Below are 26,922 nucleotides of genomic sequence, written 5' to 3'. Positions count from 1 at the left end.
AATACAGTAAAGAAGGGAAGCATTATATAAATGGGAATAAAAAGTCATCTTGGAATGTTTGATGTCCCGGAACCACGATAAAGACGACTGTGATACTAACTGACGGCCAAATATGGTATCTCACGCAACCTAGGATGACTTTGTTCCCCAAAAGACATTCACGCAGAATTTCCTCTGGTTTCAAATCCCCGCAGCGCATGTGAGATTGTATGGTGCATTTTCGCTACCAGATAGATCTCAGCTCTTATCTGTTCTTAGATACTTGGTCCAATTATCACCATATGGCGACATATTCGTAATACAACATATTTACTTTGTGTTAACAGCAATGAAGCAAAAGTAAAAGGATCTTTTCAATGGCTGATATACACTACCCACCATATGCCAATTTGATTGGCTGTAGTGCTAATTGATATTATTCAGCTTGACATGAGTTTACAGCGGACTTTTCTCACACTTCTTCTTCATGGCCATCATCGAGTTTTTCTACGATATTCAGGTATAAACTCTCTACTATGAAAGACCTGTGGTGGGAGAATCATTTAGTTTACCATTTTTGAACATGGATTAGTGCCCCTGGGCTTATATTGCTTCAAGAAAAATCAAGCTAGTAGCACAGCGAACAAATGCTACCGTTAAATGTAAAACTGTTTGTTTGAAAAGGAAGGTGGAGGTAATTCATTTGCTAACATGCAATTTGAACAACAGACACGCCAGTTTTGCTGGGTGGTATTTATCAAGCTGTGAATGCTCCTCAGGTGAGGGATCGTATTTAGCCATTCATGCATTCATTGTCACCATAAACTTATTGGACGTCAACTTTGATGGGGACAGGGCAAAGATGGAAGTGCAACGGTAGGCAATCGAGAGAGGGCATTATATCGCGCTATACTATGATTTTTAACCGTGTTAATGGATAGGATGTCATGAGTCCTGCCAAAAAACGTTTGACAAGCGCGTCCTTGGCTCGCACCGTTGATACGTACAAGTTGCCGCTAAACTTTCACCCCAATCACCCTGTACGAACGGTCAATGGTAATTGGAATGAGAACAGAGGCTTTTTGCCCATGCCACTGATTATCTAACATGGATGTCAACTCTATCGTTTAGCCCTTCGGTTGCTTCATGCCGTCGACCAAACTTACCGTCCTCAACTCACCGATGCCTTGTACCATGAATATTGGGTGAAGAACTCGGATATTAGCTCTGAGCAAACATTGCTTGAAATTGTAAAGTCTCTGAACTTCCCATTCAAAGTCTCTCCATCCGTGTTCCAGGATGCAAAGTACCAAAACGCTCTGCGCGACCAAACAAGTCGTGTAGTGGAATTAGGCGCTCCGGGAGTACCGTATTTCCAAGTTCGTAAAGATGAAAACGACAAGAATGGGCCGGTGTTTTGGGGACAGGATCGTACGATGTTTGTAGAAGCTTCTTTCTTGGCTCTTCAATCTGGTTTGGATCCACTAGACTGGGAAAAGACGCCTAACCTCGCAAGTATTTTGGAATCCAGAGTCAAGCAACCCATGCCAAATGTAGCAAAGGGCAGAAAATTGACGTTCTACTTTGACTTCTCGAGTCCGTGGGCTTACATTGGCTTTACTCAACTATGGCGGTTCAAAGCACTTGGGTGTGAAATAGAATACGTCCCAGTTGTAGTTGGTCCTCTTTTCCAAGCGTAAGTGAACGGAAACACCTAGATGATGTTAGAGGGTTGATACTGAACTGATATTGTCGTCGCAGGGTTGGAACTCCAGCAATACCGCTGAATGCCATGAGCGAAAGTAAGCGCCGGTGCCTTCTGGAAGACATGTCTAACTGGACACGCTTTTGGAGAGCTATTATGAAGCAAGCTGGCCATGATGCACGCAAGGTTGATGAGACCATCCAAGTAAATTGGCCTGATAATTTCCCCATCCGAAGCATAGCAGCTCTTCGCATCGCCCAATTAAACCCAGCCATCATTGATTGCGTCTGTAAGTGAGATATATCTTCTTGTATAGTCAGGCACAATGACTACCAGCTTGCTAAATTTCATGCTTTTTAGACAAAGCAGCGTGGGTTGATAACATGTAAGTAAAGTTGTCGGCGGCAAAGTGATGTGGTGTTGTAATTAGGGATGTTCCACTCGCTCACACGGTTCCAACAGAAATCTTTCCGATAAGGCTGTCCTCATCAAATTGCTGAATGACAATGGATTCGATGGCGAAACGCTCGCGAAGGAGGCGGATGCGAACAAGGGCAATGTTAAAGAACGCATGTTTGAAAACAACAAGAGGGCAATCCAAGCTGGCTGTTGCGGTGTGCCTTCCTACCAGATTGACGGCGGTGAAGTACTATTTGGACAGGATCAATACCATGTAATTGAGGATAGCTTGACTGCCTCAGCCAAACTCTAAGTGATTGAAAATACCACTGAAAAACATCGCAAGGACATGCATGATATTGAACATCATAATTCCCTGTGCTTTACATGTGAGGCACCCATTGTTGTAAGAAGTAACAAGGTCATATTTGTCTTGTTATTACCGGACAACCATATCTAGTTTTTTCAAGTTATAATTTTATACCTCCATCTATCTGTCGCTTATGGGGTGGAATTTTACACAATAAAACCATGCTCTATCTATATAATTTTTTTAGTTATCGAGGTAAAACACAAAACCAATAAAAGTACAATATATCTATCATTTAGATGAGACCCTTAGCAACAGCAATCTCAGCGTTAAGCACTGAGCTTCCAGCAGCACCAAGAACAGTGTTGTGAATCAAAAGAGTGAATTTGATATCAAAGACGGGGCACTTTCTGACTCTACCAACAGTGACAGCTTGTCCCTTTTCGAGGTCACGGTCAAGTCTAGGTTGGGGTCTGTCAGGGAGCGAGTTGACAATGATGGCACGCTCTGGAGCGGAGTGACAGCCGAGTTGTTGTGGTTCGGTAGTGTAAGCAGCCAACACCTTTTCGATCTCCTCAACGGAAGGAGCGGGTTGGTTGGCAAACTTGATGGATGCACTCTCCAAATGACCATCAATGACAGGAACGCGAGTACAGGTTGCAGACACAACTGTGTTCTCCAAATGATCGAATCCAGTAGCATCGCTATTGACAGCACCCAAAATCTTGCCGGTTTCCCACTCAATCTTCTCTTCCTCACCGGAAATGTAAGGAACGACATTGTCGAGAATATCCAAGCTTGGGACACCAGGATAACCAGCGCCGGAAATAGCCTGTTGGGTATGCACAATGATATGCGAAAGAGGTCCGAAAGCATCTTGCAATGCCTTCAAGGGAACAACAAGGCCAGTGGTGGAGCAGTTGGCGTTGGTGATGAGGAAACCCTTGTCTTGACCATAGATTTTACGTTGATGTGGGATCAAATCGAAGTGGGAAGAATTAGCGGTGGGAACGATCAATGGAACAGTAGGTTCACGGCGGTAGTTCTTTGCGTTAGAGAATACAACAAGGTTGGCCTTGAGGAACTCCATTTCTATCGACAGGGGAGGTTTAGAAAACTCTACAACAAAAATAGGCAGCCAGGCGAAGTCCAATCCTTACCAATATCACCAGCAACATCGGCATCTAAGCCAGAGAAGACAACGTCACATTCAGCAAAGTTAGCGGATTTGCACTCATTGACGATCAAATCTTGAACGTTTTCGGGAATGGGCTTGCTCTGCTTCCACTTGGTAGCGTCTTTGTAAGACTTGCCAGCCGACCGTGAAGAGGCACCGAGGGCGTGAATAGTGAAGATAGGGTGGTCGGCAAGAAGAAGAATGAAACGTTGGCCAACAGTGCCGGTGGCACCGAGGATACCGACTTTTTTAGTAGCAACCATCGTGAATGAGATTCGAAAGGAAGTTCGGTGGACTCCTTTTTTATGATTTTGCGATAGTTATGAATCAAACAGTGACACTGATCAAGTTCACGATCTCCGACAATAGTGACCAATCATGACTGCAACTTGTCAGCATTTGCATTTTCCACAGATTTTTGCGTCCTGAAGGGAAGTCAGTCGCTCAGTTGACGGCAAGAGATGGTCTATTTCCAACGTCAAGTTAACTCACCATAATCAAACGAGATAGTGTATTACTTGCATATTTTTCGTGAGATTACAAGTCATAAATGATTTATTGTTCCTGCTGTAACTCTAAAATTTTCAGTTTGCTGGAGTATTCATGGGCGAAACAGTATGCTAATCATCTGCTTGTATGTTGACTTCACATATAGTATCAATGGCGGCTATGCGCAATATGTTGCGGAAAAATGCCATTTCTCCAGGGACTTCGCTATAGGAACTAAACTGCTCTAACCTCTCCGCAGGGCGTAACTCCAGTTGATCGTGGTATTCATAGATGGCGTCTATCAAAATGTCAGCAAGTTTCAAGGTACGCTCCCCACACGTTCAAACTGTAAATTACCTATAACATTTTGCGGTTTGAGAGTACGAATCTTGTTTTTTGCTTTCCAAAGCTCAATTTTTTCGTCAAAATGACTGATGATATGTTCAATATTGTATAGATCCATACCACGACGCTGTGGAGGCGTGGCGGAGCCTTTCCTCGCAGGATCTCCTAATTTTGGTGAAGCTGGCCGATTCCGATGCGTGAGATAATAAAATAGCGAAATTACAAACTGTGATTTGGTACTTACATATCTGAGCTAATGCTACGAAAGTAGGTTTTACCCTGACAATTTCGTAAAGCAGATTAACATAACTCTCGTCATCGTCGAGCAAGGTATCGTTATGGACAATGCACATATTGATTATTGTGACGCTCTATTATAAAACAAAGTTGATAAACGTTGGCCCATCTCAAACGCATTCATTGGTAAACCACTTTTCGGACACTTACCAATTGCAAAAGTTCGTCGACATCGCCCTCCGTTGCTATGCGTTCGTAATGGGAAATAAGAAATCGGACAAATCCAAGTAGCACTTGCCAAAGATGTGACCAGTGGTAACCGACTGTAAAAATGATTTGTGGGTCAGTCTATATCCTAATCAGATGGAATAGAGGGGGGTGATACATGCCTATCGTTGCCTTACGCTTGACCTGATAAGACATAAGACGATGAATGATTGACAATGCATTTCGGTAAAGATCGATTTCCAGTTTCTTTCTCATGTTATGTGTGATGAAAATAAGCATGATATCTAAAACTGCGCATGCCAAGGGTCGAGGTGCATCGGTAGCCGGTATAGCAGGTAAGCGCTTTTTTTTTTTTGAAAAATATAATAGAGCAAGTCATTTCATTAGGGCACAATAATCCATGCTGCCTTCCCATGACATTACATGCATACCTGTCGACAAAGCCTGAGTTCTCCCAAAAGTTGTGGACTATAGAGCAGGTCGCAAAGTGAACTGTCCTCACAAATTCTCAAAAATATCAGCAGAACCAATTTGCTATAGCCAACGGATCTCTTTGAGCGAGGTGATTGTAGTACGAAGGAGGAGTATGACATGAAAGCGCAAAGCGCGATATCTTCGGTATATGGTGATTCGTTGCCGAAGCAGACCATTAACGGTCTCTGTATAAGCTGTTGAAATGTAGGATTTGCATTGATCAACTCGTAAAACGCTATCAGCATGGCTGATTGTTTCGGCGGCCTAAATGTGAAGTACCATTAGAAAAATGGACTTTGACGCAGTACAGTGTGTCAGTGAACTCACATTTCGGCCAAAGCTTCGTCCATTTCCTTCTCCCAATCATTACTACCAAATTGTAATCTAGACTCTGATTTGGAAAGCCCCCACCCAAATAAGCCGGTAAAATAAGACAATAAGGCTGTACTTGAGCTTTCTGAGTCGTCTTTGATCTCTATATAGTCAGCCCTCATATCAAGAAAGCCTGCGCCAATGGCTGTCACCATTCTCTGAGTCTATATTTAGCTATTGACGTTACAATAAGACATACAATATTCACGAAATCCTACCTCCAATGGTCCAGCATCTCGTGTGGTGATAAGTTGTGTCAGAACGACGTTCTTGGATTCATATTTGTTGTAGTTTGACAGCAAGGATATGAGCATTATAGATACTTTTGCTTCATTGTAATCAACATTCAGATCAGCAATAACATTCAATATGGCGGTACATAGCGATTGCTTCATCAGATAGCTATAAGGAGCAGAAGATTGTCAAAAATTGGGATATACAGTTTTCAAAGAGTTCGTTTAGAAGCTGTATTTACCCATTCAGATTATTTTGGTTGACATTATCATTGCCAGCAACAAGAACAACCAACAGTCTGATAGTAGCTTTGCATCTTTCCTTAACAGCATCAGGAGAAGATTCGGGATCATGATCCCGCGAAAGACATAATTCAATGCCCGTTTCCAATTTAGCAAAACGCTCATCAGCGTTTTGGAGTCGAGTAAGCAAGTTGACAACATCAAAGCTGAAATTGGTGAATCGAGACTTGGTAAAAATGGCACGGAGTATGCATGTCAACGCAACGATAGCGTTTGTTTGTCGTAAAACATCCATGAGTCCGTCCGTAGGTTGATTCATAACCTCGACGCACTGTGCAAAAATATTGGAGATGCTGTCTCGCACCGACAAAAGGTGTTCTTCCGATTTATCATGGACGAGCGTGTAAAGGAAGTTCCTTTTTACTTTGAGTAAGAACAATGATGACCAGAATTGCGGGTCATTTTTGAATGGCTCTTCGCCCTAAGGGACCCATTGGTAAAAAATAAACGACTGAGTTTTTGCACGTTGGATTGACGACTGGTAATGCTGAAGAAACTCACACGAAGCAAAGCCTCATAAAGCTCTACTACTTTTTCTTTGTAGGTTGCTTTTCCGTTGCCACCACGCGAGCGTGGGCTTACTTGGGTCATGAGGAACAACAACAAGGACGCGCTTCGAGAACTTTGCCCAACCTTCTTTGAATGGAAATTCTAACCAAGCCAGCCAATCAACAGCGATGAAATGTCAAGACACCTTCATACGAGAACAAACACGCACGAGAAGAAAGTATAATAATGTGGAACTGAATCCATAGAATGCATAAAAGAACTAAGTGAATGAAGGTTTAAGGTACACGCTCCCAGCCGATCGAGTCAAGCTAGGCAGTCCTCGCACAGACCATGTCCCTCTTTCATACATTGCAAAGAATGGCAGTGGGTTGTCAAAGTAGCTTTTAATACTTTTTTGAATGTTTATTACCATACAAATTCTTATTGGCATCGAATATCACCAAACTGCGTACACCCAAAAGATTAAAAAGGCGGCATACTATGTGAGATTCGTATAATGGAAATTGTTTAATATGGAGGTTTGACGAGGGAGGAGCTACTACTGCATAAGGGAGAAGAATTGAGTTACTTATAAGGATCCATGGCGTAAATACACCATGACATACGATAATTTACCTCATAGCGTTGGAGTTGACTGATAATGCATTAAGCAAAGTGTTCAAATCTCCTCGTACTTCGTGGGGTCGTTTGCCAATGTTGGCCAGTGGTACACTGTTAACAGAATCGTTTTCATGATCGCTAGAGTCCAGTTGATGAGCTAGCGAATAGGTAAAAAGTGAGTATACAACGATCCAGTAATACATTGTCTGATATAGGAGCTAATGCTCTACATACTCAAAGCATCTCTCAAGTTTTCAACATTGACATGTGGGCGAGGAACTCCGTTTTGGTCAGCCTAACGACAGAAGTTAGACACTGGTACAGAGACATTACAAAGTGCGTTCGATTAATCCAAAACAAACTTACATCAATTTTGACATTCAAAGAAGTGGCTAATCGGGGCTTCATGTCAAGTTCTCGAGTATTCTGCACACGATATGATTTTTCATTCACTATATGATACGTATGTCAGCGCCTTGATCTCTCTGTTGTTGTAGACATAACCTAATGTTCACTTACATAAATTGATGGTATTCCATTCAGCGTACAATTTGCTCTCCAGGTCCAGACCATGAGAGTCATTGGATCCACGCAATACTGGACTCTTCATAAGATCAGCTACAACACTGTGTCGATCCAACCAGTGGTTTACAGCATTCAAAGCAAACTTTTCTTCGTCGTTCAGAGCAGCGAGTGTAGTCGGTACTTCCTTCTTTCCAGATACAGCTTGGTCGTCCAATTTATGAGACCATTCACCATCTCTAATCTTTGCCTCTTTGACTTTTTGTGAATATTTCGGCAAGTTGTCTATGCTATGGAGTCTGCTGATTTCTTCAACCCACATCACAGTCACTTGAGCAACTGGTCGCTGTCTTGGTATATCCTGAATGAAATCATCTTGAGCAAGACTCTGTAGCTTGAATATGAGAGGAAGACCACGGATGGTCGCATTTGCACCGAAGTTGGCTGACAAAGCCCGCATCACTTGAAAGGTGCAAACAATGTCGCGTGGAGTAAGGTTAGGTACTTGGATCCATTCCACAACGGCAGAGTGAACACTGCTAATAAACATCGATTCGCTTTGCTCTTTGCTCTTATTAGAACTAATCAAGGTACGAGTCGAAGGTGTACGCAGAGCAGGCCTGAAAAAAAAAAAGCGTTGAATTCCAAATTAGCATTTGAGTCTGTCAAAGTTATCAACGTCGCAAATTCGTATACACATACTGTTCGCCGGACCATGAAGCACAACGCTTGATAAAGACTCCAACAGCATTGGAAAAATGCCGTCTAGTATCTGTAGCATGAAAGAAGGAGATAACGTCAATGCAGGTACCAAAATCTCATCGTAAACCGAAAATGACTAACCTTCTTCTTCGTCGCTGAGCAAGCCAAGAGCGGGGACTAGGACATCCAAAGATATAAGTGGTTTTGTCGCAGAATGATCGAGCTCCTTTGAGCATTTTTCGATGACTAGAGTAAGACATTGGAGGAGGCATTGTCTGTATCTTCCGATGGCTATGCCATCAACGTCCTTGAGAGATGTCTGTGGCCGTAATTTGGCTACGAGGTAGCCAATTATGTCATTGACTTGGTTAGCATAATAGATGTGCTTGGCCAGACCCGATATAGAATGGGTCAATCCATTATAAACTGCATAATTGTATTGGCCGCTTTCGTCTGCTTTGCTGGGGATGATATGACTGTCGGGTCGATACTTGATGCTTTTGACTAGATAATTAAATGCTGTATTCAACACCTCCATGACGGATATTCCAACCAATGGTAGATCTGAATTCAACGTTGAATGTAACATCGATACAATGCAAGCCTGCTTTTCGGTAGCATTTTGATTTTCGACTGGAACGTTGTCGAGGTACTGTAAAAGCTCGGAAACCAGAATGTAACGATATTGAGGCTATAGGGGAATGATTGGATGAGTGGGTGTTGTGCAGCAAGAACATAGTACTGAGAATATCCGAACCTGCAGAGCTTGTAACATGATTTCGGTTACGCTAACAGCAAATGTGGTAGGCCACCAGCACCCATTCTTGTCCAAAAACCTATAGTAATCACATGTTATCAGAAAATGGAAATACGGCCAAAAATTAACATAAAAAAAAAAAGTGAACCATACTCAAAATATGGAACGAGGGCCTGACGAACGCTCGCACCACGAATGGCTCGGAACAAGTGCTGCAGAGTTTGTAAAGCAAGTGTCACGACATCCAGTTCAGTCAACTTCCTATTCAAAGCAGAATGGCGAATGTCTACAGATCCTTCTTCATTGTCGGCTAAGCGGGTCAATGGAATTTGAGTTGCCGATAAACTCTCAAGGATAGGAGGAAGCATAATTGATAATTGACTATTGAAATCTGCTGCATGGAGCGCTTCACTGGTGACGGCCCCTTGTACACCGCGATGGCCGATATACCGAAGGCTGGAATTTTAAGAATTAGAAGAGGTGATACATATGCCGGAGTGAGAATGCTCTGTTGTACTCACTTGAGTTTCAAGGATTCGTCACCATTTTCATACTGACAGAATTGAGCAAACTTGCGTACTAAATTTTCATACTTGGCGGTAAATTCAGCATCGACAACCAGAGTACTACCATCATGATATGTGCAGAAAGTAACAAACTGGATAATGCGGTGAGATTAGTCGTTGGAAAGATGTTATGAAAAAAAGTTAGTGAGTAGTACGCAACAAGCCATCACTTGTTCTACACTTACTGTTCCGCAGGCAATGTCGATCAGGTCTAAATCTCTGGTGCCAAGAATCATCTCCAGGATGTCTACAACATACTTCGAAAATAGGTTCAAATCTCTATGGCAAGATTGAATAAGGGCTTTTATGATGTCCAGAGAAACTTGATTGTTTCTGTATCAATATGGAAGTTGTTGACTCAATTAGATGGGATGGAAATGGGGATTTCATGAATAGTGCGATAGATGGTGGAGACTCAACTGTTTACGGCCTTTGGCAATATCTCTCTCGACTTTCTTTTCGAGAAACGTGCCCACTTTGGTGAGTTTGGCAGGTCGAGAGCTTGCATAAAATGTCAAGTAGCTAAGTTCAGAAGACTTTGGGCCACTTTCACCTTCCTTCACCGGATAACAATTGTTGATTAAATGAGCGTGTTTGGTATATCTGGTGCATAACATTTCGGACAATGGCAAGCCGCAAGACATTGTAACATAAAGGAGATTATATTATGGTATGGAGTGACGGTCGTACAAACGGAGAAAGTATGGTCGATTCAGGATTGGTCACCAAAAACCAGACGAAAACAGATTGGGTGTAGTGGTAGGATGAATTAAGAAGAGACCAAAAAGAGGAAGAAAAAAAAAGTGTTCAAGTTTTAGCCAATGAACCGATGACGTGAAAATCACAACGGGGGGTCTCATCTCTCGCACACTTACGCTTGCATTCCTGAACTGGGTGTTGCAGATTAGGTAAATTAAGGAGGGTAACTGCAACTGATGTCAAGGGACGAAAAAAGGTGACAAAGGATAGACAGTATTGGTGACAGCCTTACATAGCCTCTCATTTTTGTAAGTTATCCTGCACGGACGACTTTGATTTCCAGCTCAAACTCCGATGAAATTTGTTCAGGCGAATGCCCAACGCTTCCAAATCAAAAACTTTTTGATTCCAGTTTATACGGAAAATAGTAATAATATAGATGCTAGGATAGCGGATATAAGGTAAGAGATGTCTAGAAGCAGATGACCAGTACTACTGGTTGTAATAGTAATAGTTCCGTTTGAAGGTCCAGTTTGCCCATTGGTATTAGAATATGTGAAGTTATTCGCAGTGCCATTGCCCAAGTAAACATCTGCACATCGCAAGTCTTGCGCTATGGCACTCCCTGTCCCATTTGTATAATGTGAATAAGCAATAAGAACCGATCTTCCAGCAAGATTATTGGATGTTCCAGAGGAAACTTGTAGGTTGGTGCTATTGATGCTGATAAGCGGGGTGGGTACACTATAAGTCGCCCCGGCCAAATTCATTGAACCTATTTGAAATGAGAATGAATACATTTATAGTTACTCTACCACATCAACTCATCACAGTCCTCCATTGAGTTTCTTTCACTGTATCCGCCACCTCAACTTACCGGATAAATATTCCACGGGGTTGCAACTGCTAGTAAGATTTAGAGAGTACGCTGTTGCACACGGATTGAGGGGAACTCCACCGAGACAAGTCTGACTGTTGGGAAAATTGCATTGATGCGTTGAGTCGATGTATAGGCCAGGAAGGCCAATAGCCCACGAGAGACAAAGGGATCCGTCGGCTGGTAATGGAATGCCGTTTGGATCCAAAGTTATGGTATAAGTAACATAATTCGAAAACTGTGTGAATAACACAGTGACTTTCATGTTATTTGGAAGAGGTACAGTTGCCAACCCTGCTGGTAGCTGTGATGGAAGAAGCTCGTCTCGCTTCCCAAATGGTTGATACTGGGCATACCGGCGATGGGGTACCGGAAACTTGGACAGCGCCTCCGTGACTGCGTGTACAGATAGAACAACCGAGAGGAGAACAAGATAAGTTAAAAGCATTGAATTTTAGACGGAATATAGTGGGCACGATATGTGCCTAGTTGGTGAAAATAGCAAAAGAAAATTACAATAGAATAAAGCACTAAGCGAACGTTGAAGGTGCTAAAGAAAAACCTGATGGAAGAAAAAAAAAACACCGATTGCCTAAAAATGATCAGCATCATAACATTGCCACTTTCAGTCACCATCTCTTCAACAATGTTTTCAAATGGGCGCGCGCTATACCCTATTTTCAAACAACATATCGTATAATGTATGTTAGTGCTTCAAAAGCCATGAACATTGTTTAAAAAAAAAGATTTATGTATAATAAATTTTGCAGCTCCACTAATCGCTAATTTACACGGCTCTCCTTACGTTGCATGGAGTCAATTCAGGCACTGTTCCGACGTTTCCATGACCCCATAGTCATTTTTCGCCACCACTTTGGAGGCTTGGTAATGCCATGTCTTTCTTCATGAATTGACGGGCGCCAATCATTGGTACGTGAAACGGATGGTGCGGTAGATCGTCGAGGGATTTTATAGGGTACTGGGGGTTGTTCAGTTTGGTACGACAATAGCAGAGATGGAGTAGACGCTGATGTTTTTATCTGTTGCAAAGGCCCGACTTGACTTTTTGGCTCTCGTCGCTTTATTATCTGTGATATAGTCGCTTGCCATTGATCGCGTTTCTTGCGCTGATGACCGGCAGTCGAGTCTACTTGAACGCTCGCTTTGAATTTATAGTCCGCCGAATTGATGAGACATGGTGAGCTAACACTATCATGCGAGCGGCCTACAGATCGATGTTCTTTTGATGCTTGTATAGTTGGCTTTTTCTGGGACGACTTCGTTTTACTAGGTTGTTCTGAGCTCCTTGTGGATTGTGATGCTGGCGTAGTTGGCGCTATGGGTCTGGATGAAATTTTGACGTTCTCTAACGGGCATAGAGGATGACTACTGGATTCCTCCCACAAACAGAAAATTGCAGAGTATATCCAAAACATATGACCCTGTATGCATATAAATAGGTCGATTACATTATTCCATATGTTGTTTTGAAGCTGTGCGTATGGCCGACTTTCCAGTTGATACATTTTGTTGATCATCGAATGGGGTTTAAATGAGATAAGATCAAATCGTAAAAGAGAGATAGCAATAGAAAGAAAATACTAGTTATCGTAAAATATGCTGATGCACCTTTGCAGAAGGAGTTCGTGAGAAATGAAGGGTAGGAATAAGCACAAATCAATTCTACGGCGTCTATGCACAACAATACAGTAAACGTCAAAGGACAATATATACCGTTAGAAGAGGAATAAGGAGTGTACGGGGTTAAGGAGCTGATTAACAGAATTAAGTACTGTCTCGCCCTTAAAGACAAAACTCAACACAGTGTAATCCAAAAAATGGAATTGCCTGTGAGAGTCAGAGATGGAGAAAGGGGTGGGTAGCTGATTTGCCGAGTTTAAATGCTTCCTTTTATTAGAGTTGTGATTTCAATTTAAACCAACGAGTTTGTTCTTAGACACTAAGGTTCGGATAATGACCCAATCCCACTTTTTCCGTTTGTTACCGTCGAACTGTGTATGTCATTTGCTTTGATCCATCGGGAGAAAATCAAAATGTAAAAGAAAGTTAATTGTTTACTGATCTTTTTAATTCAAAATGGGTAAATAAGCTTTATGGCTATCTCATTCTTTCCGCCTCTACCGCCACGCAACGTGACAATGACACCGTCCTCGAGTTATCTTTGCTTCAAATACAACTCGGCTTATGCAAGCTAATAGTAATTGGTTGGAAAATTCTGACAGCGTGATTGCGGTGAAACTGGCTCTCGATGCGTTTTTTTTCCATATCTCCATGACGTGAAGAAAAGCCTGTTTTGGACCCATCCCCTATCGTGTCATATGTAGATGGATGCGTGAAAATCCAATATGAAGCAATCAATCTATTCTGCATAGACTGACTCCATATTCTGCTTGCTTGATAACGTCTCTGCATGGAAATTATTTCATACGCTGCATTGAACATCCTGACCCACTCTATCAAATACTTAATGGTCGTAATGAGAAAATACAAACAGTTATTGCTAACCGATATGCTCTCAAGACAATAGTCAAAAAGATTGAACCATATAGGTTACCTTCAACCGTATGCATCGTTCAATGCGCATAGGAGTGACAAAAGATCAAAGCTACTTATAAGTATTGGCGTAAGTTCCCCTTCAAACGCTTATGGATCGAAATTTGTAAAAATATGTATGCATCAACTGCGACATATTGAACGTGAAGTCATGACTGTGTCCAACATTGCCTTAAGCAATTTGCTTTATGGACATGTGTTTTTGGGCCGCTTTGATACCAAAGATTACACATACACTTTGGCACCTTTTCAAAATGGACTGCCAAGCAAGGGAGTTTCTGGTTGTGAATCTCATCTTCCCCCAACTCAATAGGCTCAGCTACCTAACGCAGATGAACACGGGCTACAAAATTACGATTTAATATAGATAGTCTTCATTATTTTTTCGTCTTTGCAAACTATACTATGAATATGCATGGTTATCTCTCCTTCAAACATGTAGGCGGTTTGCCTTTAAGAATCTGAATGTTCAAAAGTTGCAGTGGGCAAGGTAAGGGATCCTGATTTTGGGGTTGTTCCCTCTCGGTTACCACCACCAGGGTAGTCTTCCCATTCAACTGCAGCTTGCGGGCAGTTCAACTTTTCGATGTACTTGTACTCAAAGCTTGTGCTGGGAGGTAATTTGATAGTCGCAGAATAGACTCCGTATCTGAAAGCAGAAATACGCAGATCAGATATGAGAACAATTCACATTAAACGCTACATCATTTCATAATTTTCAACTCACGTATCAGGTTCACCTTGCAAGAGAATGGCTGCGCTGGTTGACCATGAGCCGAGTTCAGGAATACTTCCGACAACGTAAATCGATGTCTATATGGGCAGCGATTTGTTTGATAGTTAGACGTAAGAATGGAAATATTATTGAATTCATGTGTGATTGTTTTAACTTACCGAGCCAAAGCCGGTCAATTCAGAGTCGGTGGCTACGAATTTTACACTGATGATATCGTTGGAAACAACGTGTACAGGTCCAGGACTGCACTTGCCCTTTGGAGCGCTGACTTTTTTAGCTCCCCAGGAATCAGGAACTTTGCCATCTCTTGCAGCCTTTGCGGTCATCAAAGAGGCATATGACCAGGTAAGATCCTTAGCGCTGACAGAAGTGCCGTTCCATCCTGAGAATTGTTCGTGCAAACGTCCATCAGCTGGAGTGTACTTGGCTACCATGTCAACGAATCCATCAGCATAAGTTGACACAGCGGAGACGATCTTTTTGTAAGTGGATGAGCTGGACTTGTATGTTCCAACAGAGACTGAACCAAATTGATTGAAGAAACTCTCGGAGATTGTAGTAATTTCAAGCCGTCCTTGTTTCTTCCAAACGTAAATCGCGTCATAAAGCTGTTCAGCGGCTGCCAAAGTGGTCAAATACCTAGTAACAATGAAAGGGTCAGCCTTAATTTGACCCTAATTTTTTAATGCAATATCCAAAAAAAGAAGAAAGAACCGTACCATGGATTTCCATTGTAATAAACGTCGTGGATGTATCGACCAAGAGCAACTGCTTCGTTGCTAGATTTTCCATTGTTGACAGGGTAATAGTTACGGAAAGAATTAACCAAAGCATAATGATGAGCCAAAGCTCTATCTGAACAGGGCTGGAAAGTGGTGCTATCGCATCCAGCTTCAGAATCGAATCCATGGATGATACCAACGGTGGTTCCACTGTCGAGATCTCGTAGCAACTTACCGTTGGCGATATCAGCATTGATGACGTTGGCATCAGAATCCCAGAAAGATTGGAGATAACACAAAATATTCTTAGCTTGGGTCAGGTATGAGCTGTTACCGTGACCTAAAGATGAGGCGAAAGAGAAACCTTCGAACAAGGCACGATGGGACGCACTGATAGTGAAGAAACTTGAGCCGCTAGTTTCTTCCCAAAGATCGAATCCGGTCAGATTCCAATATTTGGTTACATAATCCAGATCATTCTTGAGCACGGGCCAAAGGCTTTCAGTAACGAACTTTTTGTTATTATGTTTCTGAGCGTACTTGCCATATGCAACGAGTGCAGTGGCACGCAAAGCGGGACCTAAGAAAATAAGTTAAAGTCAGAAGTGAATATACATGCGAAAGTAAGCAAAGATGTCAATGAATAAAGTCTACACTCACCATCACGCTGGGGTCTACCCCAGTCACCAGTAAATTCAGTTGCATTAACCATGAACTTGGGTTCTCCAAGGCCACTGAGGTCACTAAAGTTACCAGAAAGGTTATCAATGTGCTGCAAAGTCAGTTGAACCTTAATGTAATTCTCGATGGTAGGAATGAGACTGACATCGTTTTCAGCGATGAGTCGCTCCACCAAAGACTTCATTGTCAATGCACCATCGCGCGTCCATGTGTAGAAGTAATTGGGGTCTTCAGTGCTAGGAGAAGCAACGACGATTCCAGCCTTTGCGCCAAGGTTAGGACCGATATTGTCCAGAATGCGCTGCACAGCAATAGGGTCTTCGTTTTTCAGATATTTACTTGTTGAAGATACCGTTTGAGGGCTTCCTTGAACGAGTTGACTGAGGAGAACGATCGCAGAAACGATTGCAGCTGCTTTCATTGTTTTAAGCGAATGAGTGGAAGGGCAGGAGCTGATTCTTACGCAATATAGTGTGGTGCATTCATTTATAAATGCAATAAATTCCACGAGGCCGAGGGAATCAGCAGTAAAATCTTGAATGTAACACGGAATTAATCGAAGGTGTTTCTTCCCACACATGGTTTCTGAGTGTGGTAGCTGAATATCCACTGTCAAAACGACTAGTACTATAAGTTTTTCGGTTTTAATTGATTCAATTCATTCAGATTATAGATTCTTCATTACCATCGTCTCTTGATTTCTGGAGTTGAGCTGGTTACAATGGATAAGTGCGTCCCTCTAGCTAAAAACTATCGCCCCACACTCAACACTGGAATAATGCGGGGAAAGTTGGAGCTCACATGGCTGAGCGGGAAACGCCATTCCGCGGTTCGAAGAACATGTTTGTTTACCGAAATTAGAAAATACAGATTCAAAAGGATAGCTCAGGAGATAGTCGTGGCGGGCAATATCTTGCGGGTTATAGGAGTATCAATACAGTAGTAACGAATCAACTTTATAGGGGATTACTGAGCTGCATCAACCATGGTTGGGATTAACGCCGTTAAGGAGTATATGGACCAAGCTGGATGCTATTCTCTTTTTGAAGGCTAACCAATCATGCACGCGGTGAAAAGGCTCATGGGATAATCTACTAGATGGCTTGCTTTAGGACATTGGGCTCTTATAAGTGGGAAGAGGAAAGATTCCAAAACAAAAGCCGTACTTGTTAAATCCTTCAAATAATACTCTCAACTCTATAATCGTTTGATATAGCACACCTCTTTTCGCCTACAATCTTCGAAACCAAGATCATCATCCATCGCAAGAGCACGGCAAGATCGTAAATGAGAATGTATATGGCTGGGATCAGATCTTGTACTATGGAAGAACCAAGTGAACGGAAGCCGACGCTAGACCGAAAAGTCCGCTTGAGAACAAAACGTAGCTGTATTCAACACCAATCGCAGTGTGGCCGGATAGACGGGTCACACCACCGGTTATAGCCACATTCTGATGAGTAATGATATATCAGTGCCGAGTTTATTAAGTCGTTCTGCTATCGGGTTGTAAAGAAAGTTATGGCGGCAAGTAAAGAATTGATACAAGGTAGATTAATCATGATATTAAGAATGTAAAACCAGTAGGACTTGCTGCAAAGATATGGTTTTATAGTCTGGCGATCGACAGTCGCACGATTTACCGTATTTTACGAGGTGCTGAAGGAATCATGCATACAGGAGTGGGTGACCAGTGTGTTCTTAATTGCAACATCTGCTGTCCCGCTTAATATCCTTGCCTTTACGCGATCAATGAATCATCGCTAACCTGGATCATAATTACAAGTTTCGTACAGAAAGCTTTTGATGCTACAATGTGTAGAAATATTTAAGCGACTAAGTTTAGCGTTGATCATATTTTTCGTGACAGAATGCATCATCCAGGTGGATACCACTCCTGGCAAGGCCGTTTGGACGAGCCTTCTGTATAGCCATCGACAATACCTTCAAGGACGAGAGCTACCTGGTTGCAGATCGATTGTGCAGCGCCAGTGGCATGAGCTGAGGAAGTTATCCGTAGTGACGGACGACATTGCCCAACGTGAGGAGTGAAACCGCGGGAATGTGCGGGTGTTGAGATTTCACGAAGTTGGCTGAACTTTTCTCCGTTTTACGATTGTAGACAAGCTCACCTATCTGAAGCATCGTTTTACTTTCAAGTCCTTTGTTGCTTTTGAAATGCTTGCGTCAATGACCATCAGAGTAGCCTCACTATGGTTTGGCATTCCCTCTTTAATGATTAGAATCAACTTTAGACATGACGGAAATGAAGTGCGAGATCGACATTTGAATACATAGTTATGTCATGACCTTGCCATATAGACAGAATGGGTGTGCTAATTCTTCTTTGTTTTAACAAACTTATCCCCTTTCCAGAGCTCACCCTTCGAACAAAATGAATTGAGATTTTGCCACTATGGAAAAAAAAATGCTACTTTGTAGTATGCCCAGTTCACTACGCTTGATATGATTACGCCCATACACAACTTCCATAATTTTGCCCCTGGAATGAGTTGATGGGCTGCATGGCATTAGATATATAGATGTTTTGGAATGTTTATCAAATTATAATTGAAGGCTTTAATTTAAGCGAACACCATTTCGCGTATGGTAATTATGGCGTCCTGTCCACGATATATACCAGGAGCTGCAGCAACATATTTTCAGCAATTTTAGCCTTCAATTATCGAAGATGCTCGTGGAATTAAATGATGCACGCGTTCGTAAAGATGGTCAATCCAGTAACACGCTTTTCTTAGCTTTGTGACAACATATATTCGCTGCGGAAACAGAAAAAGCATCCCACAAACTGTGCAAACTTTCTTAAACTGCCTCAGAGACTAAAGAGGTCCACCAGAAAAAATGAGCTTTACACTAAATAGCGTGCTTTATTTGTTTCAGTTGAATTGTGAGGTGTTGTTTCGATCCGAAACTTTCTGAAATAAAGAGAACGCAAAAACCAACCAGGTTGTCTGAGAATCAAATCGCCCTGTAAGTCAAATTGATTGGCGGCGATTGGAAAAAAAAAAAAAAAAAGTTTGCCTGGCAGCTAACTCAATCCTCTAGCTGGCAGCATTCAACCTTTCCACTCTTTCTACAGGTTGCAGTAAAGCTTACAGCAATCTTCCCATTAATATCGCTATTAAGCGATTATTTTACCGTGCTGCTCAACTTATAATGTCTAATGCAACTGCAGCGTTTTCAAACACCTCGGCTGCGGAATCCAATGTCGTACCTCCTCATCGGTTAATACCTTACATGTCGGACGAAGCGTTGGCCGTCGTGATGCCCGTATTCGCCTATTGGGTATACAGTATCGCTTTTCACTTTATCATGAAAGCCGAAATCCCTTTCTTCGAGAAATATCGTATACATACGCTGGAGGAAATGGAAACGAAGAACAAGGTTTCCTTATACGAAGTCCTGCGGATGGTACTAGTTCAGCAAACACTACAAACGATTTTGGGTATTATGGTCCTACCATCAGAAGAACCTACTGCTTTCAATCACCAGTTTATGCTGAAGATGTATGAAGAAAATCTTCATCGGTACCTAGCACCTATGCTCGCTTTGGATCAATCGTATATAACTGATGAAGTGGTACACTGGTTGGCTTATGCAGCTTATTGGATAGTGGTTCCTGCTTCTCAATTTTTTGTTGCCATGTAAGTATTTCAAATTGGTGTGTGGACGTTTGAGCCATGTACTGAAGCTATCGCTACTTACAGGTTTGTGCTCGACACCCATCAATATTTTTTACATCGACTTTTCCACCAAAACAAGTTCCTCTACAAACATGTTCACTCTCACCATCATCGCCTCTATGTGACCTATGCCTTTGGAGCGCTATACAACCACCCCTTAGAGGGCTTTCTTTTAGATTCAGTTGGTGCTACACTTGCTTTCTCAGTATCAGGAATGTCCCCTCGCATGGGTTTAGTATTTTTCACCTTCGCCAGTTTGAAAACAGGTGAGCCACGTGTTTTAGCACTTTTGTCTGAGTTTTTCGGGAAACGTTTGCCTGACTTTCATTCAACAGTCGACGATCATTGCGGATATGCTTTCCCTTGGGATCCTTTACAATTTTTCTTTGGTAACAATGTCGTCTAGTAAGTTTGAATTCAAATCGGAGTAAATTGATGGTCTATATGGTCCGTGACCAGTTATTGATTTTAACCGCGTTTACAGCCATGATATCCATCATCAACAATTTGGTATCAAAACAAACTATTCCCAACCATTTTTCATGTGCTGGGATAAATGGCTTGGTAGTAAGTAGCTGTAAACTTATGTTAAAAAACTTATGCGATTGGAGATTAACTGAACATCTTATGGTGAATTTAGCCATAGTATCTGATGAAGCCGTTCAACAATATGAAGAAAGACGGGCAAAGTCTCGATCAGCCGTCAAAAGTAATTAGTATATTCCAGTTCTTGTAATTTTGTTATGTTATCTGTTTTGGTTTTTTATCACCCTCCCCACTTTCTATGTACGCTCTCCAACACCCCAATTGCATTACGTGACAGCGAAACTGCAATATTATCTGATTTTCACACACGAACGTTATAATTTGTTATACTAGGGTTTTTGATCGTAATGCTAAAGAAAATTCAACAGTCGTATGGGAAATGATATTACAATGCAAAAAATTGATCTTCATGTTTGGGGTATTGTCGCTTCTTATTTTTGAACCGCATGCGCATCTCGTAGATCCAGTCGTTCCATTCACGCCACAAGGATCGCTTTCCAAAAATGATGAACACCACGATTCCGATGGTAGAAATCCAAGTCTCCGCCAAGATCATCAGCGGAAACGGTGGTAGCTTGCTACTAATAACACTTGCGCAATAGTTTTGATCCTGTTTGGTCATCATACAAGTTACCCATTCTGCCAACACTTCCTTGTTGTTTTGCAGATCAGCCAGCTTGGGAAATTGTATCAGGTAAAAGATCTACAGTGATCGAATGTTAGACATCTAGGGTTTAAACATTACTCGCTCAAACTTGCAGGATAACGAACCCAATAAAATAAAAACGCGATCAAAGCATTGACTGCTAGCAAAAGTGCGCGCCACTGGATCTTCACGGCTGTAACCACGTGTCGACGATGTGATACCGCTGGCCGACTTAAATGTGAGTTGGTAACGCTGTTTTTAGTGACTGACATTTCAAATTCTGAGCTCTCCTTCATGGAAATCTAAAATTAAATAGGTTTAGAGTGTCGGCAACCGTTAGTTAAATTCATTTCAATACTTACTCTGGCAATATGAAAGAAGGTTGCCAAGTGCAGCACACAACTTGGGATGACAATGGCGGCAAGAGGATCAAAAAATAGTCGATGAATCCAATCGGCTGAAACCAAACATAGATTGGCAAATTCGAATTTGACCTGATGATAGGCCAACGTTATGGCTGTGACAATTAAAGGACCACCCCAGCATATGACGTTTAGTATTATGTATTTGTTAACCAGAAATTTCGAATTCCACACGGTGTGAAGATGTAAATTGACAATCAATGCGCTGACCCACAGCGCCATGGATAACGTGCCGTAAATGACGATAGCGCCTACATTTGTAATTAAAAAGATAAAGATTAATGACTGAATCACTTGTCCATCCGCAACGTCCATAACTTTACCTTGAGCAGCGCAAAGTAAATTGTTCTCTTGAGTGCTATTGACGATATCAGTGGAGCATTGTATACGTTTTGGATCTCCCAAGGAAAACAAAACAGATCCGCTGTATAAGAATAAAGCAATCAGAAATTCGAATATGAGGAGGGAGGGATGCGTTCGTTTGTCGGGTAGAATGGCATAGCTGACGACTAAGAAGAATGTGCAAATGGTGGATATTGTCCGTATAATATTCGTGGCCAAAAAGCCCTTCACAATCCATCCCTCGGGGTATAGGTATTCTTGCACTGGACAAGGAACACAGCAGCCGTTGGAACAGGTATCTGGGCTGACAGAGTTGTTGGTACCAGCTTGTGCGAGAGGATCTTTTAAAAATGGTGCAGGGCATTCTGGTAATATATATCCGGCAGGTAACGAAGTTGCGCTAGCATTTGAAGTGATTGCGTTTACTAAAGGAAAGCGGAATTGCTTAGTTTGGTATGCCCCAACCGCCATTCGACTAATATATCCATGCAATCCAAATTGATCAACAGCTACCTTGCGAAGTTAAATTGTTACAGCTGCTGTCACTTGCTGGAGCAAGACGAGATACAAATGATGGAGAGCTGCAGTTCGGCAAGGAACCGGAATATCCTAGAGAAGCCAACGTCTGCGTGCAAGTTTGTAACACTTGATTGCAGGTAGACAAGCAAGCAGGCAAAATTTCTGATAAGCCTGTACCATATGGTTTAAAGCCAGTAAAATTAAGACTTCTCGCTTTTCTCTTTAGTGGACGAAATTTCCATGTACCTGATGAACTTGTATCGCACTTTGCATACATTTGACTACACTGGAAACGGAACATATCATCCACGCACTGTGGATTTACAGAGCTGAGGTTATTTTTAAGATATACAAGTTCTTCCAGCATGATTTCAGTTATCTTGATTGATGTATTGTTCATATATACTGAATAGTTTACGTATGCCTAATATGATAATAATCCATCAAGTTTAGTAAGGTAGATCCGGCAGATAATGGCTTCAAAACGATCCAAAGTCAACTTACTGAACAAATGCCAGTTGAAGGATAAGCCAGGCACGAATTTGATGCAGTAGGTGATGCTTAACAATTAAAGTTTATTAATGGTCTGCACAAATATAGCGTATGTTCAATGGGATGGCAGTAATTTTTACCTTGAGAAGAAGTGATTGATGCAGTAGGAATGGTGAGAGGATGTGTTATTAATGACGCCGAAGATGATACGACAGCCACTGCATGGCCAGCCATACTTGAGAGCTGGATAATAAGTGCAGTCAGGGTCGCAGTGCCGAATAACTGCTTCATGTTGAATATGCTGCTAATGCTTGGCGAACAAATCAAAAAGAAAGAACTACCAAAAAGAAGAGAAATGGAAAAAAAAATATGGAGGTAAAGGCGACAATATATATCACTGTCGATGATTGTAGCTGTTGCGAGTTCCCCGCATTTAAGGTAGCACAACGACATTGTGCACAGGTACCAATTCTCATCACATCTGAAACTGCATAAGCCACGTCTTTCTTTTGCAAAGCCCTTCCACGCATCGTAACACTTCACTAAGAATTCACATTACAGATACCTTATCCTGTCTTTAAAAGCATTTCATTAGCTAAGATTCGGCTTATATTATATGATAGATTATGAAATGATAATAAAAATTAATGTGTACAATAACAAAGCTAGTTGTACATGCAGCCATGTTGCCAAATTGAACACCTATGGGCTTAGCGGACATTGAGAAAGCTTTACGGTGAATCGGAACGACACAGTGGTAACAGAGCAACCTTTCTGAAGGAGGTTTTCAGTCTATATTTTGATAAATTTACTTTTATTGCGATGGCAATTAATGGAGTGATTCCAAAAGGAAAAATGGCTGTGAAATCCGGACTCGTCATTTGACCTGGGTGACTTGGGGAATGTTCGTTGTGTCCAAAAGAACAACTGAGACCCAAATTTACTGCCTTAAGACATGTGTTAGTCACCACATCGATGAAACCCATTTGATGTTGTTTAGCATGTAGTTACACTGACCTATGAAATCTGTGACAATATCTATCTCCATCCTACCACCAGAAAAGATAATTGACGATGCTATTGCGAATTACAGAAGTCATATCTGAGTGGTCGAGTGACGCCGTTCCATCCTTAAAAGAATAACTAAAGAAAAATCGACAAATCCCGGAAAGCGCACCGTAATGATATGGTAAGTAGTCCATTTAAGCCAAGATTTTTTTTTTTTTTGGTTCTCACATGCTACAATCGTAATCCCAAGTCTTTTGCCACTTTGAGGCTTCACACGACTCGTGTGTCCAAAGTGTACCATATGTGATAGGAGTAAAGGTCCTGTAAGAATGGTAGACTACCGCATTCACAAGAATCACTGCTAGTACTCTTTTTCGGAGATTGAGCGGAAAAACTCCAGCTTCCAGTAGACTGGTCGCCAAAAGAACGCCAAAGTACAAAGCAATCAGGTAGGATGCCAAAAAGAGTTGCTTGCCCACTAGTATATAAGGTAAGAAGTGACATGCCCAGCCGTAGAAAAAAAATCCAATTGTCTGATCCACATGCGTAGGGAGCGTCACCAGCGAAGATTGAATTTTTCGCTTTTCAAAGAGTAGCCGCAATCCATAACCACTGGCTATAGCTACAACGGCCAGTGCTGTACTATAAAACACCACAGGGTTACCTAATGCGTAAAATTGGATGCCACCAGTCTGGTACAACGGTATACCGCGGCTCGACGTTATCCAAGAGATTCTGTGTAGATCATACATTTAGCATTTTCCTTTTCCAACATAGTGGCGGAGCCACGAGTACTTACGGCGTAGAAAGATACGGCTGAGAATCTTTGAGGCCTTTATATAAGCTCCACATTGCAGCAAGTACTTCCTGAACTTTTTCAGACATGCTCATAGCTGGATAGTTGATTACATCGTTGCCATCCTGGGTGTCTTTCCAGGAAAAATTAGCTATACCGTGTTATGCTACAGATTAATGTAGTATTACCAACCTAAGTTTGGCCAGGAGTTTTCTATGTACCATACGGTATTCTTCGATTTTCCTTTTACGCATGTAACCTGGAATAGTCAGATTTAAAGGTAGTTTAAATAAACAAATAACCGATTCGATGCTATTCTCTGACAGAGTATATCACATCGACATCTTACCTCTTGTTGACCAAATCCCCATTTTGGAAGTCTCATGTCCTTGGACATCAATGAGCATTTAGTACCGACGTGCACAAGACGAATTCTCGTACGCAATGCCTTAAGAGTTGTTTTGGATGATGGGTCAGATTTCTCGTGATCGACGACCTCAACCTTCCAGTCATTAAACCAGTCATCTTCTGCAGCATAGGCGCTATCACAAAGAATTGTACATTGATATGTTGATTTCAATTGTTAAACTTGAAGTATCGTGAATAGGAAATGTACCTTGCTTCATTATAGTGGTCTCCATTACTGACTGGAGGTCGAAGATCATGAGAATGCAGCCACTTCCCAGTCATTAAATGTCTGAATCGCACTATATCACCAGGCAGAATAAGATTGGTGTGGCTACTCTGATGAACCTTCTTGGAAATATACCACAAGTTGTTATCGTCTCCATGACTGTATAATGTCACTTGTTGTTGCTTGCTGCCGGTAGGATATTGATGATTATGACTATGGAGAAATCCTCCATTTGTTGCTTGATGCCGGAGACGAACCACTGTATTGTTTGTTACCAAAGCATATGTGCCATTGAATTTTCCACCGAAAAGGTTATGTTGAAATGGGCGAGACATCAGAGTTCTGGCATGAGTACTGGTGTTTGTCATTAGACTGACGTGCACATAGAAAATCGACAAATATACGACAGCAGGAAAGAGGAGAAGGCACACGGATCTACAGAAGGCATGTTTGGCAACAGAAATCTATCAAAAGTGATCTGTTAATACTCGTACTAGACATAGGTTCGCTAAGTATTAACATACGATGGAAGTTTGCCGATTTCCAATTAGCACCCAGATTTGGGTTAATGCCCTTAAGCTGATGAATCCAAGAGTGAAAATTCCAGCCCATTTAGTGCTGATGGTCAGCCCGAGTCCCAGACCAGTCATGATCAGATTTAACCACCACTGAGCAGTGAAAGGACTTTGAAGATTGATGAATTTCAATGATGTAAACGCGATATAGTAGGAAAAACAGAATCGAGCGTAAATCAATACCTATTGTGTAGCTTTTCAAAGCGCATCCAGGTCATTGTAGTAAGCGCCGTGAAGCATAAAAGCATACTGTCCAGATTGATGAAACGGCTGATCGCAATGTTGCTATTTTCTGTATGGCCAGATACTTAGGTATGGTTCAATTATGCGCGTTTTACGTACCATTAGTGCTTACCATAACATATCATAAGAGCGGCTGTGACTGAGGCCGCCCTTGTGTACCCAGCCAATCGAAGGGTCAAATATGCCATTGGAATAGCAAGAGCTCCCATAGTGGCACAGATCATTCGGAGACGGACATAAGGTACGTCGGAGCTGGCATAAGATCTACATCGTCCGTGGATCGGAAAAACATGGGTTATCTGTGAGTTGATACTGAAGCTAAGAGACTTTACGACAAACTCACCCTCCAACGTTTGTAAAATCAAATCGGCCATCGAATCCGGAAGAACAGGTGCCTAGTACAAGTAGAAGCTTTCCAAGCTAAACCACTGTAAATATTTGACCCTCACACGCGCATTGCACCGAAAAGCTACTTACTGGCGGGTTAATATCCAGTGAAAAAGTTTTCGTCAGATAGTCGCTATAGAACCTACCAACACTGGATTCTTCAAAACTAGTATCAGATAAATCACGTTTGTTAGGGCAAAGAAACTGAGTAAAAGCGCGTGCTCCACAGCCAAATGCTTACACAACCGCCGACGGCCAAGATAGGTTCCACAGTCTAACGTAGCAACCGAAAGCTAGGACAGTCAGTACCATACCGACGTCCTTCTTGGAAAGTTTGATGCCAGTTCTCATAGAGGGCTTCTCGAATTTATGAAATTGGTGGCGATCTTGCACTTTCGACATTGTAGACTT

The 26,922-nt window shown here is 41.9% G+C and overlaps 11 protein-coding genes across 11 annotated transcripts; 3 read left to right on the top strand and 8 right to left on the bottom strand.

Annotated features, from left to right (window-relative positions):
* Window positions 1–466: 466 nt before the first annotated feature.
* On the top strand, window positions 467–2,581 carry K450DRAFT_297588 (uncharacterized protein; the record flags this gene model as incomplete). The annotated part of the gene is made up of 9 exons (XM_051593669.1): window positions 467–499; window positions 572–641; window positions 709–758; window positions 835–855; window positions 921–1,035; window positions 1,111–1,675; window positions 1,741–1,973; window positions 2,045–2,069; window positions 2,147–2,581. The coding sequence occupies 9 exons, from the start codon at window positions 467–469 to the stop codon at window positions 2,394–2,396; spliced, it is 1,362 nt and encodes a 453-aa protein (XP_051448022.1). The 3' UTR covers window positions 2,397–2,581.
* Window positions 2,543–4,171, bottom strand: K450DRAFT_225931 (uncharacterized protein). The gene is made up of 3 exons (XM_051586467.1): window positions 4,063–4,171; window positions 3,554–3,995; window positions 2,543–3,485 (listed from the first exon to the last, which is right to left on the bottom strand). Exons 2-3 carry the CDS (start codon window positions 3,831–3,833, stop codon window positions 2,689–2,691), a joined length of 1,077 nt encoding a protein of 358 aa, XP_051448021.1. The 5' UTR covers window positions 3,834–3,995; window positions 4,063–4,171; the 3' UTR covers window positions 2,543–2,688.
* K450DRAFT_225928 (uncharacterized protein) lies at window positions 3,979–6,845 on the bottom strand (the record flags this gene model as incomplete). Its single annotated transcript, XM_051586466.1, has 11 exons — window positions 3,979–3,995; window positions 4,063–4,357; window positions 4,417–4,584; window positions 4,649–4,775; window positions 4,852–4,964; window positions 5,031–5,211; window positions 5,301–5,607; window positions 5,671–5,873; window positions 5,934–6,117; window positions 6,191–6,672; window positions 6,753–6,845. The coding sequence occupies 10 exons, from the start codon at window positions 6,840–6,842 to the stop codon at window positions 4,191–4,193; spliced, it is 2,022 nt and encodes a 673-aa protein (XP_051448020.1). The 3' UTR covers window positions 3,979–3,995; window positions 4,063–4,190.
* Window positions 6,846–7,444: 599 nt separating this feature from the next.
* Window positions 7,445–10,263, bottom strand: K450DRAFT_225922 (uncharacterized protein). Its single transcript, XM_051586465.1, has 9 exons — window positions 10,094–10,263; window positions 9,864–10,000; window positions 9,496–9,798; window positions 9,343–9,421; window positions 8,727–9,276; window positions 8,586–8,655; window positions 7,881–8,503; window positions 7,728–7,813; window positions 7,445–7,656 (listed from the first exon to the last, which is right to left on the bottom strand). The coding sequence occupies exons 1-9, from the start codon at window positions 10,142–10,144 to the stop codon at window positions 7,588–7,590; spliced, it is 1,968 nt and encodes a 655-aa protein (XP_051448019.1). The 5' UTR covers window positions 10,145–10,263; the 3' UTR covers window positions 7,445–7,587.
* Window positions 10,264–10,982: 719 nt separating this feature from the next.
* On the bottom strand, window positions 10,983–12,036 carry K450DRAFT_225917 (uncharacterized protein). The gene is made up of 2 exons (XM_051586464.1): window positions 11,485–12,036; window positions 10,983–11,382 (listed from the first exon to the last, which is right to left on the bottom strand). Exons 1-2 carry the CDS (start codon window positions 11,930–11,932, stop codon window positions 11,021–11,023), a joined length of 810 nt encoding a protein of 269 aa, XP_051448018.1. The 5' UTR covers window positions 11,933–12,036; the 3' UTR covers window positions 10,983–11,020.
* Window positions 12,037–12,305: 269 nt separating this feature from the next.
* Window positions 12,306–13,010, bottom strand: K450DRAFT_268934 (uncharacterized protein; the record flags this gene model as incomplete). The annotated part of the gene is made up of 1 exon (XM_051592900.1): window positions 12,306–13,010. The coding sequence occupies one exon, from the start codon at window positions 13,008–13,010 to the stop codon at window positions 12,306–12,308; it is 705 nt and encodes a 234-aa protein (XP_051448017.1).
* A 1,501-nt stretch (window positions 13,011–14,511) lies between these two features.
* K450DRAFT_196587 (uncharacterized protein) lies at window positions 14,512–16,618 on the bottom strand (the record flags this gene model as incomplete). Its single annotated transcript, XM_051584527.1, has 5 exons — window positions 14,512–14,707; window positions 14,786–14,871; window positions 14,953–15,433; window positions 15,514–16,096; window positions 16,177–16,618. 5 exons carry the CDS (start codon window positions 16,616–16,618, stop codon window positions 14,512–14,514), a joined length of 1,788 nt encoding a protein of 595 aa, XP_051448016.1.
* Window positions 16,619–17,823: 1,205 nt separating this feature from the next.
* On the top strand, window positions 17,824–18,495 carry K450DRAFT_225911 (uncharacterized protein). Its single transcript, XM_051586463.1, has one exon. It carries the CDS (start codon window positions 18,004–18,006, stop codon window positions 18,247–18,249), a length of 246 nt encoding a protein of 81 aa, XP_051448015.1. The 5' UTR covers window positions 17,824–18,003; the 3' UTR covers window positions 18,250–18,495.
* Window positions 18,496–19,172: 677 nt separating this feature from the next.
* Window positions 19,173–20,850, top strand: K450DRAFT_225902 (uncharacterized protein). Its single transcript, XM_051586462.1, has 5 exons — window positions 19,173–19,862; window positions 19,926–20,167; window positions 20,237–20,306; window positions 20,386–20,468; window positions 20,542–20,850. The coding sequence occupies exons 1-5, from the start codon at window positions 19,375–19,377 to the stop codon at window positions 20,616–20,618; spliced, it is 960 nt and encodes a 319-aa protein (XP_051448014.1). The 5' UTR covers window positions 19,173–19,374; the 3' UTR covers window positions 20,619–20,850.
* K450DRAFT_268931 (uncharacterized protein) lies at window positions 20,833–23,159 on the bottom strand (the record flags this gene model as incomplete). Its single annotated transcript, XM_051592899.1, has 8 exons — window positions 20,833–21,150; window positions 21,219–21,395; window positions 21,456–21,766; window positions 21,839–22,282; window positions 22,371–22,547; window positions 22,623–22,800; window positions 22,881–22,936; window positions 23,009–23,159. The coding sequence occupies 8 exons, from the start codon at window positions 23,157–23,159 to the stop codon at window positions 20,833–20,835; spliced, it is 1,812 nt and encodes a 603-aa protein (XP_051448013.1).
* A 941-nt stretch (window positions 23,160–24,100) lies between these two features.
* K450DRAFT_268930 (uncharacterized protein) lies at window positions 24,101–26,913 on the bottom strand (the record flags this gene model as incomplete). Its single annotated transcript, XM_051592898.1, has 11 exons — window positions 24,101–24,611; window positions 24,676–24,805; window positions 24,865–24,931; window positions 25,022–25,214; window positions 25,289–25,770; window positions 25,831–25,990; window positions 26,065–26,173; window positions 26,237–26,388; window positions 26,468–26,544; window positions 26,602–26,677; window positions 26,753–26,913. The coding sequence occupies 11 exons, from the start codon at window positions 26,911–26,913 to the stop codon at window positions 24,101–24,103; spliced, it is 2,118 nt and encodes a 705-aa protein (XP_051448012.1).
* Between the last annotated feature and the right edge of the window lie 9 nt (window positions 26,914–26,922).

The sequence above is a fragment of the Umbelopsis ramanniana genome (assembly GCF_025399195.1).
Source record: "Umbelopsis ramanniana AG unplaced genomic scaffold K450scaffold_7, whole genome shotgun sequence".
NCBI lineage: Eukaryota > Fungi > Mucoromycota > Umbelopsidomycetes > Umbelopsidales > Umbelopsidaceae > Umbelopsis > Umbelopsis ramanniana.
The sequence above is the reverse complement of the archived record's forward strand: the minus strand, read 5'-3'. Positions and strand labels throughout refer to the sequence as shown.

What these genes read in the sequence shown, in the direction of transcription:
- K450DRAFT_225931 (XM_051586467.1), bottom strand. Translation starts at nt 3,833, where the DNA reads ATGGTTGCTACTAAAAAAGTCGGTATCCTCGGTGCCACCGGCACTGTT. An exon ending in CGATGTTGCTGGTGATATTG is followed by an intron (nt 3,486 to 3,553) that starts GTAAGGATTGGA and finishes CCCTGTCGATAG; the next exon opens with AAATGGAGTTCCTCAAGGCC.
- K450DRAFT_225922 (XM_051586465.1), bottom strand. Translation starts at nt 10,144, where the DNA reads ATGATTCTTGGCACCAGAGATTTAGACCTGATCGACATTGCCTGCGGA. An exon ending in GCTCAGCGACGAAGAAGAAG is followed by an intron (nt 8,656 to 8,726) that starts GTTAGTCATTTT and finishes TTCATGCTACAG; the next exon opens with ATACTAGACGGCATTTTTCC. An exon ending in GCTTCATGGTCCGGCGAACA is followed by an intron (nt 8,504 to 8,585) that starts GTATGTGTATAC and finishes TTTTTTTTTCAG; the next exon opens with GCCTGCTCTGCGTACACCTT.
- K450DRAFT_225917 (XM_051586464.1), bottom strand. Translation starts at nt 11,932, where the DNA reads ATGCTTTTAACTTATCTTGTTCTCCTCTCGGTTGTTCTATCTGTACAC. An exon ending in CCCCGTGGAATATTTATCCG is followed by an intron (nt 11,383 to 11,484) that starts GTAAGTTGAGGT and finishes CATTTCAAATAG; the next exon opens with GTTCAATGAATTTGGCCGGG.
- K450DRAFT_225911 (XM_051586463.1), top strand. Translation starts at nt 18,004, where the DNA reads ATGCTACAATGTGTAGAAATATTTAAGCGACTAAGTTTAGCGTTGATC.
- K450DRAFT_225902 (XM_051586462.1), top strand. Translation starts at nt 19,375, where the DNA reads ATGTCTAATGCAACTGCAGCGTTTTCAAACACCTCGGCTGCGGAATCC. An exon ending in CTTCGCCAGTTTGAAAACAG is followed by an intron (nt 20,168 to 20,236) that starts GTGAGCCACGTG and finishes TTCATTCAACAG; the next exon opens with TCGACGATCATTGCGGATAT. An exon ending in CTGGGATAAATGGCTTGGTA is followed by an intron (nt 20,469 to 20,541) that starts GTAAGTAGCTGT and finishes TGGTGAATTTAG; the next exon opens with CCATAGTATCTGATGAAGCC.